Source organism: Meles meles, chromosome 18 (genome assembly GCF_922984935.1).
Source record: "Meles meles chromosome 18, mMelMel3.1 paternal haplotype, whole genome shotgun sequence".
In the NCBI taxonomy this organism is placed as follows: domain Eukaryota; kingdom Metazoa; phylum Chordata; class Mammalia; order Carnivora; family Mustelidae; genus Meles; species Meles meles.
Window position 1 is genome coordinate 8,495,062 of NC_060083.1, and position 17,576 is coordinate 8,512,637.

At 54.2% G+C, this 17,576-nt stretch overlaps 1 protein-coding gene across 6 annotated transcripts in view; it reads left to right on the forward strand.

Moving 5' to 3' along the window:
- The window catches only part of PIK3R6 (phosphoinositide-3-kinase regulatory subunit 6), a 53,758-nt gene that overhangs the window by 18,583 nt on the left and 17,599 nt on the right, over positions 1-17,576 (forward strand). For 4 of the 6 annotated variants that reach the window (XM_045985099.1, XM_045985095.1, XM_045985093.1 and 1 more), the window contains 8 exons: positions 939-1,040; positions 9,183-9,266; positions 9,695-9,786; positions 10,719-10,787; positions 11,607-11,739; positions 12,312-12,381; positions 13,473-13,656; positions 16,990-17,155. In XM_045985099.1, coding sequence (XP_045841055.1) covers positions 939-1,040; positions 9,183-9,266; positions 9,695-9,786; positions 10,719-10,787; positions 11,607-11,739; positions 12,312-12,381; positions 13,473-13,656; positions 16,990-17,155 — 900 coding nt within the window. The remainder of the gene's footprint in view (positions 1-938; positions 1,041-9,182; positions 9,267-9,694; positions 9,787-10,718; positions 10,788-11,606; positions 11,740-12,311; positions 12,382-13,472; positions 13,657-16,989; positions 17,156-17,576) is intronic. The other 2 variants (XM_045985096.1, XM_045985098.1) reach the window with 2 other exon arrangements.

A 17,576-nucleotide genomic window follows, 5' to 3' on the forward strand; every position in this document is an offset into this window, starting at 1 on the left:
GCCTGATGCGGGACTCCATGTCGTGACCCTGAGATCATGACCTGAGCTGAAACCAGGAGTGGGACCCTTAACCAACTGAGCCTCCCAGGCGCCCTGACATATATTACTTTTTAAGAGCTAATTCTTTGACGGCTCTCTTTGTTTCTTCATTGATCACTAACAAAAGCAGTTTTCCTAACTCAATGGAGCCTTTTCCTTCATTTTTATTTCCCTAGAAAACCATGTGTGAGATATAGGGTTCATTTTTTTTTTTGCTACAAATAAACATATCACATATCATGTATGTACATATGTGGCATGCATTGTGTTATCTTTTCTAATCACTGTCTGTGGTGTATCACATTTTAATGCTCATCTCTATGATTATCAATAGGTTACAATTACTCAGAGTACATTATATTTTATTCCATTGAGTATATATGACACTTACCATTCCTGATATTTTCTTTTCTCTCTCTCTTTCTCTCTGATTTAGCTTTCTCAGGTATATCTTTATTCATTTATTCTTGGATTTGGTCAGAGTTCCTCTGCTTTTCAGTTTTGGAGTTTGTTGCTCTGGGAAGCAGGCTTGGGGGGGGGGGGTGTCTCCTGACTGGGATCATGGTGGGGCAGCCAGGGGTCATGACATTTGAGAGCTAGATAGTCTGAGTTCGGTGCTCATTCCTTTACTTGCCGTCTCTTTGATCTTGAGTCATTATTTAACCTCTCCGTGCTTCAGTTTCCCCATCTGTAGAAGATAGTACCTACCTTATACAGTTAGTATGAATATTAAACATTTGATCATTTTAAAGTGTTTAGAAGAGTGCCCAGCACACAGCCAACACCATAGAAGAATTCCTCCAACGCGTTAGGAGCCTAGGTCCCCTAGGAGCTTCTCCGCTCCCCCAAATACACTTTCTACCTTCCCACCACTTAGCTAACTGCTTCTTATTTTGTAGAACCACCTCTCCGCGGAAGAACAACCACTTTACTTTCCATTCTGCTGCCTGAGACGACCACATCCTCCTCACTCACACCCCAGCCTCCCATGGAGAGCTCAGGTCAGTATGACTGGGGACAGAGGGTCTCACAAGCCTGGTTTCGTCGTGGGGAAGGCCTCCCTTGCAGGTGAGAAGGCCCCCAGGGCAGGCAGGACCACCTTCACCTTCCCCCAGACCCCCAGCTCAGCTGCCCAAATGCGAGAATATCTTGAGGAGTGGACCGCCAGCCACACACCTGTATGAGGCCCAGCTGCTTACAGGTCACTGCGCTGGACACTGGGGATAATGACAATGAGGGCCAAGATCTATCACCAAATGTTTGTATTTACTTAACAAAAACCTCTGTACAGCTTATAATCTGTCAAGTAGTGATAAAGACACTTGACAAATAGTATCTCACTGAGTCTTTGTAAAGACCCCATAAGATCAATGTTGTCATCGACCCCATTTCGCAGAAGGAGAAAGTGAGACCCAGAGGGGAGAGGTATGCTGCTCCCAAGGCCACCCACAGATACTGTATAGTCAAACCAGGGTTTGACCCCAGCAATCTGGGTCCAGCGCTGTGCCCTAAGTGATTTCACTGAGGGTTGCCCTGTGCGTTCATCAGAAGGATCCGTGAGGTACAGTATCAATGTAATCTTCCTCATTTCACTGATGGGGAAATGGAGGCTTAAGTTAGGTAATTTGTGCAAAGCTACACAGCTGGTAAGTGGCAGAACCACGATCAGAACCAAGATTTGGCTCATTCCCAACCCCAGACTCTTCACGCCTTACCAACCTGGGACGCAGGGAGAGATGACCCTTCCCTCGAGATGTGTATCACCATCGGTCACCTGGGAAGTCCCACAGCACTGCTCGTGAGACGTAGAGTCTGATGCCCTTAAAGACCCCCATCCAGGGAAGGGGAGGGCATGCCCAAGGCAGGTGCAGCTCCTGGATTGTTACCATCCCTCAGACATGTGTCCTTTACACACACACACACACACACACACACACACACACCACTGCATAGAGCCTCACACAGCCAGACGTTCCATCTGAATCAGGCAAGTCCATGAATCCTGGCGTAGATATTCTGGGCTGTCTTTAACCAGCTGGGGTTTGCCCTGGGAGGATAGTGGTAGAGTCAGCCCTGTGAAAATCTAAATATTTCAAAACCAACTTACCTTGCCCTGACTTTAATTTTAACAGTAGACGCACACCATGATGTGTTTTAGTAAGAAAGTTGTGCCAGTAAAGTTTCTTTGGACACGAGCAGTAGAAACGCATAGGGCTAGTTTAACTGTCAAAAATAATGAATGGCCAGGCATTGAAGGACCAGCTGAAGCCCCAGGCACCAGCGAGGGCAGGGAGCAGAGTGGACCCACTTCCAGGACAGGAAGAGGCAGACAGTGACCTCAGAGAACACTCTGCACCTTCTTCCCTGCTGGCCATCATCAGCTCAAGGTTCGCCTAGAGGGAGAGAGAGTCCATTGGCCAGCTCGGTCCTGTGCCCACTCTAAGGCCAAGGCAAAGCAGAGCACCTGGGCTACAACCTCACCAAGACCACAGTGAGCAGGGAGGATTGCTGGGCAGGAGAAACCAGATACCCACCACTGAGGATATGACAGGTGACCCCCTCCCACATCAGATGGGCAGAAGGAAACATCCCCAAATTCCGATGCTTGCCCTGGGAGCTCTGAAGGGGGGGGGGGGTTCATGATCAGAACTGCAGTTGTATGGGCTGTGTTCCCAAATTACACATGTTTATAACCTTCCCCACCTTCCTAGAGCCCTAAAGTGTTCTGTCATTCTAGAGTTAAGAAGAGGGGCTCCTGAAAAATTATTGATTTTAAGGGATATGGAAGAGCAGTGTGGCACAGGCACAGGAAGAGCTGTGTAACCACAGCTGTGGTTATTTTGCCATCCCTGCAGATCTGAGCCTTTGCTCCACGTGGGGGCACGGGGGATCGGGCATGGGATGGAAGAAAACTGTGAGCCACTTTACTCCGGCTGATGGTGTGTCTGGGTGCTAAGCCCAGATTTCAGTGACCAGCCGAGAGGCTGAAAACGGGATTCCCAGATGAGTCCTCGGCCCTGGTTGGAAGGGCAGTCCGTGAGGTCCAGATGGTCACTATGTCAAGGTCAGAGAAAGTTGACCCTCTGAAAACCAGCGAAACCAACATACCCGGTGACATCCATCTGTACAGAGCTCGGGAGTCCCAAGTCTGAATCAGAACACACACAAACCAGCCGTGTTCCTGTCAGTTGTTTTATGGCTCCCCTGACATGAGGAAACGGGCCCTGGGGTTAGTGATTTTATAATAATTTTAGAAGAGAATGGTCTAGAAAGTGTTTGTTGGTATTTACCATTTCCATCCCACGGAGGGGGAGCTGATTCAGACGGCTGATATCCAGAAAGCAGAAAAGGACAATACTTTTCAGTACTCTGGTTTGAGGGGAACATCCTTGGAAATTACAAATTCAACCTCTTTGGTAGTAATTTCGTGGGTGCCAAGTGACCTGAGTGTCCCTATAACCCTTGCATCTGGATGGACACATCTGCCCCCGCCCCAATTTCACTCCTTGGCTAAAGAAGGCTGAGGAAGTACTTAGTTTGATTGTTCCACTAGCCGTCTCCATCCCGATGCCTTGGGCCTCTGTGGGTGTGTTAGGAAGGGTGTCCTACTGCACACCCGTGTGCAGAATGATTTGTCTTAAGGAATTGGCTCACATTATTATGAGGGCTCACAAGTCCCAAGGCATGCAGTTGGCAAGCTAGAGATCCAGGAGAGCCTATGGTATAGTTCCAGTCCAAAGGCAAGGAAAAAACCAGTGTCCTAGCTGGGAGGCAGTCAAGCAGGAAGAATTCCCTATTACTTGGAGGGGGGCGCGGGTGTCAGCCTTTTGTGCTATGCAGACCTTCTGCTAATTAGATGAGGCCCACCCACATGAGGGACAACAGTCTGTCAACTCAGTCTAGTGGTTTAAAAACCTCATTCAAAAACCCCCTCCCAGAGATACCGAGAAGAATGTTTGACCAAATATCTGGGTGTCCTGTGGCCCAGTCGAGGTGACACATAAAAAACCGAGACAAGTAGGTATGGGGTGACTTCAAGACAACAAAGACAGGTCTGCTTGGAAAAATCTTACAAGATTTTATTCATGTCACGGCTGGACCCCAAGAGAGTTAGAGTCATGGTGTCTGCTGCCCAGTTCCCAGGGTCACGTTTCTGAAGAAATGCATATGTCTTGCAAAACAAGTGAAACGCAACAATAATAAAAATGAAACTTCGTCCCGTTACGTTTTTTGAATCTCCTCCTGTCACCAGGACAGCCAGGAAGGAGCCATTCTGACCCTGTGGCCTTCATCCTTTATGCAGGGATGATCGGCCTCTGTAAACTCGGAGCATCTTGGCACCTGACTCCTTCCTTGACTAACAGCTCAATTGTCCAGAGCTCTCAGCTTAAGAGCCAAGACAGTAATTCCTACCCTAACTACCCGTTAGAGTGTCCTGGGGAGCTATTAAAAAAGCAATTATTAGTCCCTACTCTCAGAGATCTGATTTAAGCTAGTTTGCTGGGGGCTGTACGTTAGTGTTTCTTTAAAGCTCTCAGGGTGATTCTCCTATATGGCCAAGATTGGGAAGGACGGAAAAGGCAAACATCCTACAAGGACGTTTGGGAAAGATCTGATTCTGTCTGGGACCACAGGGCAACACAGAGCTGGAATGGCCACGTGCTGCTCTAGCTTCGAATGGCCTGAAATTGAAGGCTGGACCTTGAACTACCTTGAGAGCTGCGACTCTTTGTCCAGGCACCTTTATCTGGGGCATTGGCTTTCGGTAATCGAAGCCCAGATACGCATAGATAGACATAGGTTTTTCTCCCTTTTCCGGGTAAGCTGGTGACTGTAAGGAGACATATAAGAGTGGAGCTTTAGAGGAAGAGCATCCGCCAAAGCGACAGCTCTCTTCCAACAGCTCTGTGCCCTCGCACAAATGCCAGCCTCATTTGTCTAGCTGTCAAATGGGACGAGGGCCTCCGAGGTCCTTCTGGGTCTGACCTCTGTGTTCGGAGACACAATACAGCGCAAGAGTAAGAACTCTTGCTTGGAATCTACAAAGCAGGACAGGGAGAACTGTATTGCCCTGTTGAGCTCCCAGGGCTCTGCTCAGAATCCAGTGAGATGAGATTCCAGAAAATCATCTGTGCGCCCGAGGGTCTGCCAGAGAAGGCTAGCTGGTGCACCTGTGACCCCGATGTCAGTGCGTTAGCACAGCCGACGCTTACGTCTCACTTCACCATCCGGTCCGGGCTCCAGTCCTGCAGGGATGAGACTCCCTCCCTCTCGTGGCACCGTCTCCTCCAACACGCCTTCCAAGGTCACCAAAGAATAGGAAGAGAGAGGTGGAGGATAATACAGAGGAGTTTTTTAAAGGTTTTATGTATTTATTTGAGAGAGTGAGAGAGAGCGAGCACAAGCAAGGGGAGCTGCAGAGGGAGAGGGAGAAGCAGACTCCCCACTGAGCAGGAAGCCCGAGGTGGGGCTCGATCCCTAGACCCTGGGATCATGACCCGAGCTGGAGGCAGATCCTTAACCCACGGAGCCACCCAGGCGCCCCAGTGCAGAGGATTTTATGTCATACGTTGTGTCCACTGCATTCCACTAGACGGACTCAATGCGTGGAGTCAGCCTAACTGCAGGGGATTCTGGGAAATGTAGTCTCCCCGGCGACCCAGGACAAACATGAACTCGGTTTGATGAACACCTCACATTGTCTTACCACACACCTCCGTAGGACTCTGTGTGTGTACACCTTTTATGTGCTATTTAAATGTTAGATATTAATAGTAACATGATGCCTAATAGTAATATCCCACATTCCTGGACGGAGGGGAAGGTAATAATTATGAATGGCCTTTATTTATTGGCTGTTCTGAGTCAAGAGTAATGTTAGACATGCATGTCATATACGAATAACCCTGAGATACTTGAGGCACAAGAAATACCCCGTTTCTTTCATTTGCTTATCAGATCAAATCCAGCTTCAAGCTCTCGTTTTCCAAGGTCAGTACAAATTCCAGGGTCATTCGCCTGGGGTGCCTCCCCCCTGTTTGTGATCTCGTAAGCCCAGGGGTTACAAAGCCTTCATGATGGGAAGACGCTGTGTCTTCAGTCCACTGTAGCTGCCACACCCCCGTCCCCAAACAGGCTGGCCAGGTGTGTGCGGTCCATAGGGAGAGAGACGGTTCCTTCAGAGACATTCTTATGTGCTGGCAAAGGTGACCCAGGAGACCACAGCCGTGGCCCTCAAGCGCCGAGTGTAGTGCTCACCTGCCTTCGTCCGAGCTCTCTGCCACCCGCCCAGGCTGTGTCCCAGCCAGCGCCAGTCTTTCTCATTCCCTGCGTCCCCATAACCGTGTGCTCTCACAGCCCTGGGGCATCCAGCCTCCCACCTCGGGCTGCCACTGTCCTCAGTAGCTACAAGCAGCAGCCTTCATCCCCATCCCTTTGAAACAATCCAGCTCGGTTGCCTCAGTCCCAGAGCCCGGGGTCTCAAACTCAAGGGGCCAGGTACAGGGTGGTGTTGAGCCAGACAAGGAGAGGGGCGGCTCTGAAGAACTGGGGTGGCTGTGCCCTGTCTCAAGAGGGCAGCCCCTTCCCGGCCCCGTCGATTGCCACATGTGCGAAGAATGCACGCCTGGTGTCAACAGACTTTCCAGGGATGCCAGAAACCCAAACTTTCATGCAAAATCTCCTGATTTGTACATGTTGGCAGCTGATTTGATTTTTTTTTTTCCAAGACACTCTACAAGCCCAAACAAAACACGTCTGCAAGCCAGATGTGGACCAAAGCCTGAGCGCTTGTTCCAGCCGCCCAGACTTTCGAAAACATACTTTATTTGGGGCTGTCTCCTGGGGCTACTGGCAACTTCTCTGTTTTTCTCTGAAACAAAAGCTTGACTCCCTGTGCAAGGCAGGGGAACCCAGGGCTCAGAAGACAAAGGCTTGGCTGCCCTTCTAGTGAGGGGCAGGGAGGAAATGATGGTTATCATAGTTTGAAGTCTGTGCTGTCCATGGAGAGGTGGCTGGGGACGGAGGGAGGTGGAAGGAAGGAAGGAGGAAGGAAGAAAGTAGACATAACAATGTTTTAAAAACTCTGCCTGCATTAACTCATTAAATCTCCATGTAAGGTTGGGGCACCTGGGTGGCTCAGCGGGTTAAAACCTCTGCCTTCGGCTCGGGACATGATCCTAGGGTCCTGGGATCGAGCCCCGCATCGGGCTCTCTGCTCAGTGGGGAGCCTGCTTCCCCCTCTCTCTCTCTCCCTGCCTGCCTCTCTGCCTGCTTGTGATTTCTGTCTGTCAAATCAATCAATCAATCAATCAATCTCCATGTAGAAAGGCAGCTTTTGACCAGCCTTCATGCCAGGCTTAATGATTTCCATGCCGGGGGGCAGGGGGCGGGGAAGGGTCGGGGGTGATGCACAGCCCAGCAGAGTGGACAGGGGAGAAACTTGAGCTGTGAGAGCCGCCCACTCTCAGCCTCGGGGAGACTCAGAAACAGACTTTATGAGGTCCAAGGGGACCAAGTGAGTGGCAGGAGAAAGGTGGGGGGTTCTTGAGAAGCTGGGGAGCCCTGGCCAACTTAGCCGAGCGCATGCCAGAACCCCAGAGGGGTCGGTCCCTGAGCGCCAGCGCCTTGGCTGAACACATTCTACCTGCTGATTCTTTAAAACGTGTGATCTCTACCTGCCTGCTTCCAAAACCTTCCAAATGATAGAGGTTTCGTAAAACATAAAGCAAGTGCCCCAGAGAGGAGCAGAGAGGACACGTCCCTGTCCCTGGAGATGAGCCGGTTTGTGAGGCTGGGCCCCCACTTTGTCCGTTTCCTGACAACCCAACAAAAGAGGAACCCCTGAGGCGTGTGGTTGGTATTCTCTGACAACCTAAGGCACACTTGGCTCGCGAAGGAAGACAGACGCTTGGTGAGAGCCAGTCAGAAAGAGGAATTTATGGTGCGGGAAGTGTCTCTCGTGCTTCCTGTTTTTAGTCTGGAGTCTCCGAGAAGCAGACCTCACGATGGGGTGGCCACGCGGGGATTGAGGTGGGGACACAGCCCAGGGGCAGGCTACGGAGAGGGCGCTGATGGGCATCCAGCTCCGAGGGAAGGAGAAAGTCGAGATGCTCGTGGAAATGCATTTGACCCAGCTGTGACCAAGAAAGGCTCAGCAGTGTGGTTGGGGAGCCCTGAGCCCAAGTCAGGTGCCTCAAGGGTGCAGGCCTTGGAGGAGGAGTGTCACAGTGACCGGGAGTGTGGCCCCGCCCCAGGCGATGGGCTGCAGGTGCCCAGCGCCGAGCGCCCCCTCCCACCCTGGCCAGCTAACCTCTTCCTGCAGTGGGAGATGGGCCAGGGGCCTCCCCACCACTCCCATGCTTCCCGGATGTCAGTGGCTCATTCTTGTACCACGCTCACGCTTTGACATGCCAGCGGACCACAGCTGAAGAAAGAACGATCTCGTGACAGTGGTTCCAGTGGCAAAGGAGACTCCATTCAAGACAGTCACCCCAGGGGACAGAGATGGGGCTGGACACACAAAGACATCTGGGGAGTTACAAGCCCAGGGACCGCAAGGGGGGGTGGCAGGTGGGAAATCAGTCTGAGGAGACGTGGGGTGTCTGGATTTGGCTGACGGTGCTCTGCTGAAGCTGGGCCAGGCCAGCGGGATTGGGGGAGGGACAGAGCCGGGGCCAGGGGCTGGGATCTGGAGGGGCAATTGGCTTAGCAAAGCCTGAGTTCAGTTTGATGAGGGGACTGTCTGTCCTTTCCTGTCCCATCATTGATCGGACATGAAATTGACTTGAAATTTAGGAACACATATTGTTTCGAACACATAAACGTAAGTGCCTAATTATTCAGGTTTTAGGACCGCACGAGTGTCCCTAAAACAGCTCCATGAGCCACCAGTGGAATTCCCACGGTTCTTTGGGGAACGTGGGTTTTACAGAGAACAGGGAGGTGCTGATTGAAAGTCTTATTGGAGAGCTGTGTGCTGTCTGCCTGCTCTAAGTTGATCACTTTGGGGCACCTCTTGGGGCTTATAGAGTGGGTGAAAGATGATCTCAGGGAGAGCAGACGTGGGGGCGAGGGTGAGGCGGGGTCGCTGATCTCCAAAGCTCCTGGCCCCAGTGCTCCCCCCACCCACCCCTGCTGCCCAGATGCAGAGCTGGACCTCCAGCGGAGCGTGCAAGCCGTTCTCCGGGAACTCAGCCCCCAGGCCCCAGCCCTGCAGAGCAACCAAGGTAAGAACCAGCAGGTAGCCTCTGTCCCGCTCCTTCTCAGCCACCTCCCTAGCTCCCCGTGTGAGCAAAATTCCTCTTGACCCTCTGGACCTGCACGACCTCCAGACACGTGGCCCCAGGTGCCGAGCTCCAAACATCGCCAGCCCATAAGCCACACGCATACTCAGGCCCACTCATGTCCCACATCCCTGCCTTTCTACCCCGAGAATGCACTGACCTTGACGGGCAGTGGAACAGAAATCCTCCATGTGTGACAAGCCCTCCCCACCATGTCCCCAGAGCCAGGCGCCTGGCTGAGGGGTCGGATCTGTAGCCAGTCAGATTCACAGTGTGGGGCTCCAAGGGCTCAGGGTCCTGCTCAGGGGGATCCCCTCTAAGAGTTCCCATGCCCCACCTGCGTGTGCTGGGGTCCCCTCTGTCCTGGCCAGGCATGTGGAGGTGGTCCCTGCACAAGAAGGTCGAGAGAGATCCTGGGAAGAGTCCGGTGCTGGTCCGTATTCTGCTCAGAGAGCTGGAAAAGGTGGGTTCTCGGGCTTCAGGGAGGCAGGTGGGGGGTGGGGAGGAGGGAGAGAGAAGCCAAGCCTGCTGGGGCCTCAGTCCCGGCAGTACTGCATCCCCCCTCCCCCCAGCTCTGGTCCTTTGTGGACCTCCTGCATGATTTTCAGCAGCTCTGTCTCCGTCCTCTACGTCTCGAAGGAATATTTTCTTTTCTTTTTTTTTTTTAAAGCTTTATTTATTTATTTGATAGACAGAGATTGCAACTAGTCAGAGAGGCAGGCAGGGAGAGAGAGGAGGAAGCAGGCTCCCTGCTGAGCAGAGAGCCCGATGTGGGGCTTGATCCCAGGGCCCTGGGATCATGACCTAAGCTGAAGGCAGAGGCTTTAACCCACTGAGCCACCCAGGCGCCCCGTCGAAGGAATGTTTTCTTTACGAAGACCCCCACGGTTTCACTCGACTTAGCGTATTTCAGAAGGAAGCTCTGTACAATGGCCACACATGGAAAACCCCCCACTTGTGGGAACAGAAAACGCGGATAAACATAAATGCATACCTATTAAAAATGTTTCAAAATTGTTCTTGTACCTCCCCAAGATGACCCCCTCCCCCATGCTCTGTGTCGTATCCATCTGGGAGTTGCTGCTCTCGGGGCACCTCCACGTCGGGGGGGGGGGGGGCTGGCCTGCTGCTCGGCCCAGCTCCTGCCCCGAGTGGATGCCCCCCACCCCCCCAGACTCTCTCAGCCCGCTCCACCCCTGTGCTCCCTCCCCACCCCACCCCTTCCTTGCTGGGGCAGGCTGTGCCCCTTTCCCTCCCCTTGGTGTGGTGGGATGCTTGCCTTCCACCCCATCTCCTGCCCACACCTACCCCCACCCAACCTGTGCCCTGCTAGGAGGTGGTGAGCCCCCCTCGAGCCCCAGCCCAGTAAATGCCCCACGGTCTCCTGTTTTCTAGGCAGAAAGTGAAGACCTCCGGCATGTCATCATTCCCTTGCTGCACACTCTGCTGTACGTGCTCACTAAGGTGAGCTAGAGCTGAAGGTCGGGGGCATCGTGGAAGCCCATGAGCACCAGGGCCAGACACTGTCTTCTCCCTCAGAGGATGCCCGTCTCTGCCTGGGCGAGCCTGGAACTCTTGGATTGCCCGCCCCAAACTGGCTTCTCCACTCTAGCTGCGCCCTCTCCCTAATACACGGAGGGGTGTCCTGGGGCGGAAGGGGGGGAGGCGGTGTGCGGAATACACGAGAGCCTCGAATGTCAGAAGGAGGTCTTGGGATTGCTCCTGTGTGATCTGGGGGCCATCGCTGACCACTGCACAGAGGAGAGACAAGCCGTGGGGAAAATGTCTTGAGAACGGGAACCAGGATCTGTGTATAGTCACGGGGGGTGTGAGTGGGCAGCGAGGGGGATGAGGGGCGTGACAAGCGGTTCAGGGGCTGCTGGAATCCAGGGGCAGGATGGGGCTGGGCTCCAGCAGGGCAGGAGCCTGGGGGGTGGGTGGGGAAGGGGAGCCCCCGGGCACTGTGCTGTGAGCATCTTGCCCGCGGGACAGCCAAGCTTGGAGCCTGGAGCGCTGCAGGAATGAGGAAAAGGGTGCTGAGGCGGGTGGATTTGCTAGCAGAACAGGGCCAGATGGGTTCCCACCACAGTGAATTGGAGCAGGGTGTCGGGAGCTGTGTCACGGGCGCTGGGAGAAGACGCTGGCGTTGTACGTTTGGGAGGGAGGTGTGAGCCCAGGTCTGGCTGTCAGACCCGTCCTTCCTCCTCTCCATTCCACGCTCCCGCCCTGTCCAGAGCCCTCTGACCTAGGGCTCTAGGCGCCTGACTCCTCCCTCCCACCCAGGCCACCGGCATCACGGAAGAGCTCTACCGGAGAACCTACAACTTTTGCACGAGGTTGCTAACCCTGCCTGCCCCCTACTGCACGGTAGCCTTGGACTGTGCCATAAGGCTGAAAACAGAGACTGCTGTCCCAGGTAAGAGCTGTCCCTGGTAAGTGCTGTCCCAGGTTAGAGCTGTCCCAGGTCAGAGCTGTCCCAGGTCAAGTCTGTCCCAGGTCAGAGCTGTCCCAGGTAACGTCTGTCCCAGGTCAGAGCTGTCCCAGGTAAAGTCTGTCCCAGGTCAGAGCTGTCCCAGGTAAAGTCTGTCCCTGGTCAGTGCTGTCCCAGGTCAGAGCTGTCCCAGGTCAGAGCTGTCCCAGGTCAAGTCTGTCCCAGGTCAGAGCTGTCCCAGGTCAAGTCTGTCCCAGGTCAGAGCTGTCCCAGGTAAAGTCTGTCCCAGGTCAGAGCTGTCCCAGGTCAGAGCTGTCCCAGGTCAAGTCTGTCCCAGGTCAGAGCTGTCCCAGGTCAAGTCTGTCCCAGGTCAGAGCTGTCCCAGGTAAAGGTTAGGTCAGGAAAGCGCTGCCCCAGTTCAGACCCAGCAGCAGCACCTCATGGTCTCGCTTTCTGTCCGAGGTTCCTGGAGCTCTGAAGTCCCAGCACCTCCTGCGGAAGTGAGGAAGGAGGGCTGGGGACTAGGGGCTTGCTGGCTGAGGTGGTCTGCTTTGCAGGGACGCTGTACCAAAGGCTGGTCATCGCCGAGCAGAACCTGACGAGTGAGCTGTACCCCTACCAGGAGAGGTGAGTGGCCCCAGGAAGGCTACTGCCTTCTGTCCCCTCTAGGTGTTGGGACTCCATGACTGCTCACTGAGGGGGACCAGGCGGGGTGGGGACGAACACCAGCAGAGCCGGAAGGTCCATGCCATGTGTCCAGCCGTGGGGTGTACTGTCAAGGGTGGGCGCGGCCTGGCTTCTCTGGGGAATCCCCGAAGCAGGGTAGGTCTTTCTTCTTGGGCTGGCTTCTGAGCCATCCTGCTCCCATGCAGAAGGTGACATGGACACTGAGCCACTCCGGAGTTCTGTTGTCCCACCCCGCCCTTGGCGGTGATGCACCATCAACCAGCCAGGCAGCCAGAGGTAGCCCTGGGGTATTTACAGCTCAGGCTTGTTTGTCCCACCCCGCCCCCGTGATGCAGCATCAACCAGCCAGGCAGCCAGAGGTAGCCCTGGAGTATTTACAGCTCAGGCCACAAGCACACTGTGCAATCTGGGGCTCTGGTGTGTGTGTGCCCGGCCCTTTATACAAGATTGAGCAAATGTCTGCTTGTGTTGGGAAGAGGGGCGGATGGAGTGGGGGTGCCTTGCCTCCTTCCCTGCAGGTGCCACTGCTGAACTAGCCCCGGAAGGGGCAGACTGGGGTGCAGGGAGATGGAGGGACCCAGAGGAGCTGGCAGCCGGGAAGGGGAACAGGTGCGGGAGGCTGGTTTTTTGGGTGTGATCAGGTGATGAGAAGAGATGGGGTGCACTCAGGGTCCAGAGAGCCCTTGGGCAGGAAGGATTTAGGGTCCCTCCTGGAGGGTGATGTCATCAGTGGGCCACAGAGCTAGGGGAGGGAGCAGGATTTCGGTTGGGGCTTACCTGAACACGAGACTAGCCTAGCCCTCTCCCCTGCCGCCACCCCAGCACAGGGGGTAGCTGCTCCTGCCTGCTCTGATCTGCCCCAGTCCCCACCGCTCCCTATTGCCATCCCCCCCCCCTTCGACTTTCAAACTCCAGGCTCCTGTGTTTGGAGAAACAAAACACCTGGGGCTGCGAGGCCCTGACGGTGCCCATCCGGGGGCTCTCCTCTTGAGGGTCACCCTCACTGGCACCCCTGCCATCTCTGCCCTCAGAGTGTTCCTCTTCGTGGATCCGGAGCTGGTCTCTCCCTCCGTGTGCAGCGCCCTGCTGCTGGAGATCGAGGCGGCGCAGGTGCAGCAGACCCCGGAGGCCTGCATGCGGCACGTGGTCTCCCACGCCCTGCAAGCGGCGCTCGGGGACGCCTGCCACGCCAGCGCCCTGCAGAGCAAGCTGAAGGTAGCGCCCCGCCCCAGCCCTCCTGGGCTGCCACTGCACCAGCACTCCCACTCACCCTCCCGCTTCTCCTGTTTTCGTACCACCTTCCCCTCAGTCCAAAAGGGGGACACACTCACGGAGGAAGATCTTGGGTGGGGGGCATGCACGTAAGCCAGAAGAGGAAACAAAGATCCCGCAGGCCTGTCCGCCCAGACATACTAGCGGTGAACACTGTGGTCTATTTCCTGAACCAAACAGACAGCACTCGTCATCGTAGCTGCCGGGAATGTCCGCAGTGTCCCGGGCACCGCGCTAAGCGCTTCACGTGTATCCCATCTTAACATTGTGAAATGGGTAGAATGATCCAAACGGGCACAGAGAGGTTGCTGACCTGCCGGTGGTCACACAGATACAAACGGGCTGAGTCAGGATTTGAACCCAGATCTTTGTGACATCAGACCTATGTTCCGCCACTTCCCAGCCCCGCTCCCCCACCGCTCCTTTTTAACAAAAGCAGATCCCAAACTCTGTATATGGTTTTTATATACCGCATGGGTGTGTGCTCTTATATAATACAGATATCCCCCATCCCACTGGAAGTACGCCATATGGTAACGTTTTCCCAGAAAATATGTAGCCCTGACGGTTGTGCTATATTCTCACCTCTGGGCGCGCTGTTAGTTATTTAACTCGCCCCCTGCTCCTGTCCGGGGCATTCATTCCTTTCTCACGCTCACCCGCTTGCGTCCTGATTTCTCTGAGTCAGCCTGGGCCGCTGTGCACAGCCAAGCCTCCAGTAGGTTAGAGATGCTCCAGCCACGGGCTGTAGCAGGTACAGGACTTCTTCGATTCGAGGGGGATGGTGCCACCTGGGGCCAAGCGTCCTGCACCGTGGGGTCAGGGGAACAGGAACCGGGGAGGCTGCTTTGCAAAGGCAGGTGTCCGCTGTGCATTCTGGAGCGATGTGCGGATGAGGCCAAGCAAGGGGCCTAGAGACACGGCTTGGGAGCCAGATCTTGCTGGATCGGCAGTGGGACTGGAGACCAGCCGCATCTCCTCGGGGTCAGCTGTCCCTCTTGTCTTAATCTCCTGAGCCCCAGAAGGAGTTTGCCCACAGCTGATTCTGTAGGAATCGGTGTCGTCCTGAATTACTGTGAGGGGCCAGACCTTTTTACTTCCTTCCCCATCTGCTAGTTATTGGGAGTGCACTGTCCTCAGGAGCGGGGCGTGAGCGTGGGGGTGGATTTCTTCAGTGGAGGCCGACTTTGACAAGAAGTTCAGCAGCTGTCATCTCTCCCAGCAGCGGGACTCGGGTGTGCCTCCGTCCTGAAAGTGGGGGATCTGGGTAGTCACGTGCATTTATCACACCACACGGTGTCAGAGCCAGAGTCATTACAATGGCCCGTAAGACCCTCCGAACAAGTGTCCTCGATTATATCCTCTGGCTGTCTTCCCTCAGTCCCCCCGCTCCCCTGCCACTGAAGGAGCCCGTCTCCTGGCTTAGAGGATGTGGGGTTCTAACAAGGACACAGGCAGGCCCACCTCCGTTCTGAGGTCTAGAGGTCTGCCAAGGAGGGTCGTGGCTTCCCGATTAAGGGAGAGCACGTCATTCTGACCAGCTAGGACTCCAATAAATGTTTGCAGAACAAACAAATAATGCAATTAAAGGAATATATGAATCCGAGTTGGAAAAGGCCACAGGGTCCGTTTCATCTTGGTGCTTCATTTATAAATACATTAGATATTTGCTGAGCACTCACGCCATGCCAGACATTGTTCCTTCTAGATGCTGGGATCCGGATAAAAATTCCTGTCCTTGTGAAGTTTATATTATAGTGTATCTCTTTCTTTTTCTGTGTGTGTGATAATAAATAAAATGTACAGTATGATAAATAACAGCAAAAGGGGGAAATATGCAAAGAAGGATGTGAAACTGGGAGGAGGGGCTGAAATTTTAGTTCGTGTGATCAGGGAAGTCTCCTTGTCAGGTGACTTTTGAGTCAAGTCCTAAAGGAAGTGAAAGAGCGAGCCATGTGGATATCGGAGAGAACGTGCAAGCATCGGGAACAGCAAGTGCAAAGGCCCTGGGGTGTAAGCATGTCTGGTGCGCTTGAGGAACAATAAGGAGACCTGTGTAGCCAAAGCAGAGTGGAAGAGAGGGAGAGTATAGGAGATGGAATCAGAGAGCAAATGAGCTGGTAAGACAGATGCCGTGTATACTAAAGGAAGCAGGAAGCAGCCATGCTTGAGAACATGGAATGCACAGAGAGAGGCTTCCAATACCTGGTTCCGTTAATTTCCATTAAGGAGAAGGGCTCAGCTTGGTGCTTTACCCCTAACTTCTTTAACACTAACTTCCCTTTTTTTTTTTTAAAGTTTTTTTTATTTATTTATTTGACAGAGAGAAATCACAAGAGAGGCAGGCAGAGAGAGAGGAAGGGAAGCAGGCTCTCCACTGAGCAGAGAGCCCGATGCGGGACTCGATCCCAGGACCCTGAGATCATGACCTGAGCTGAAGGCAGCGGCTTAACCCACTGAGCCACCCAGGCACCCTTAACTTCCCTTTTTTAAAGAGAGAAGGCAGCAGGGGTGCCTGGGTGGTGCAGTTGGTTAAGACCCACCTCTTGGTTTGGTTAACGTCTGACCCTTGGTTTTGACTCGAGTCGCGAGCTCAGGGTAGTGAGATTGAGCCCCACAACACCCTAAAGTGAGGCCCTGGTGGGAGCCCCATGTCTGCTTACGGTTTTCACTCCCTCCCCATTGGTACTCGTGCATGAGCTCTCGCTCTAAAATAAATAATGAGTCTTTGAGAAGGAGAGAGAAAGAAGGCAAACTCCAAGCTCTAAAGCTTGGCGGGCCTCAGTACCTGGCTAGAATTTAATAATAGTGCCTTGTGATTGTTAATATTCATCTTAGTTATTGCAGGATATCCTGGGACACTAGCCTTTTTATGTAGATAGAGCAGCAACATAAATTGTCCCTCTGAAATCATTTTGAACCAAAGAGAGTGAGCTGATTGGGAGACAGATGGCAAGTAAATACCAGCACGGTGTGTCAAGATAGCGCAGGATTGACAGAAGTCCAGGGAGTAATCAGCAACTGTTTCTTGAGCAACTACTATGTGGTTGAAGATGTTCTAGGGGCCCCGGGTGCCGCTGTGACCAAAGGCCTGCCTTCCCGGAGTTTGCATTCAGGACGGCGATCCCTGCCCCTCTGGGGTCCAGACTTTGCAGGGAGCCACGGTGTGAGGGACAGGGGGGACCCGCAGGTGTAAGCAGCTTCAGGCAACGTCAGAGCTGGGGTGGGTGGTGGGTGCTGGGCCGGGACCCAGGCTCTGGCGCCCCTCCCCGGTAGGCCTGCCCTCGCCGCGCCCTGGAGTGCTATTTCCACGCTGTGGTGGCCGCCGTGGAGCAGATGGCCAGCGAACCCAACCCGAGCCGGGAGGGACACCTGGAGAGGCTGGAGGAGATTTACTGCTGGCTGCTGGGGCCGGCGGCGGCCGCCAGGGGACGCTGCTGCGGTAAGCAGGCGGGGGCAGCGAGGGCCCGCAGGGGGGCGCCAGAGAGCAGCGCTGCACCTGTCACGCGCGGCTGAGGCGGGTGGGAGCCTGGGAACTTGGAAGGTGGGGGGCTGAGAAGGTGGGTGACTTGGTCACAATGACAGCTAACCCTGCCGGACACCTCCTGTACCCCAGCTGCTGTTCCGAGGCATCTAGCATATATTTGAATATTGTGTGGATTAATCCTCAGAGTAAACTTCTGAGATAGAAATTACTGTGCCCCTCGTTTTACAGACCAGAAGCCTGAGTTAGAAAGAGGCTGAAAGATCTCGCCCAACATCACCCAGCTCCTAAGAGTCAGACCCTGTGTGTTACAGAAACACAGCAGCGGGAAAGGCACCCTGGCCTGGCTGTGCTTCTGGCTTGGGGTTAGCGGGAAGGG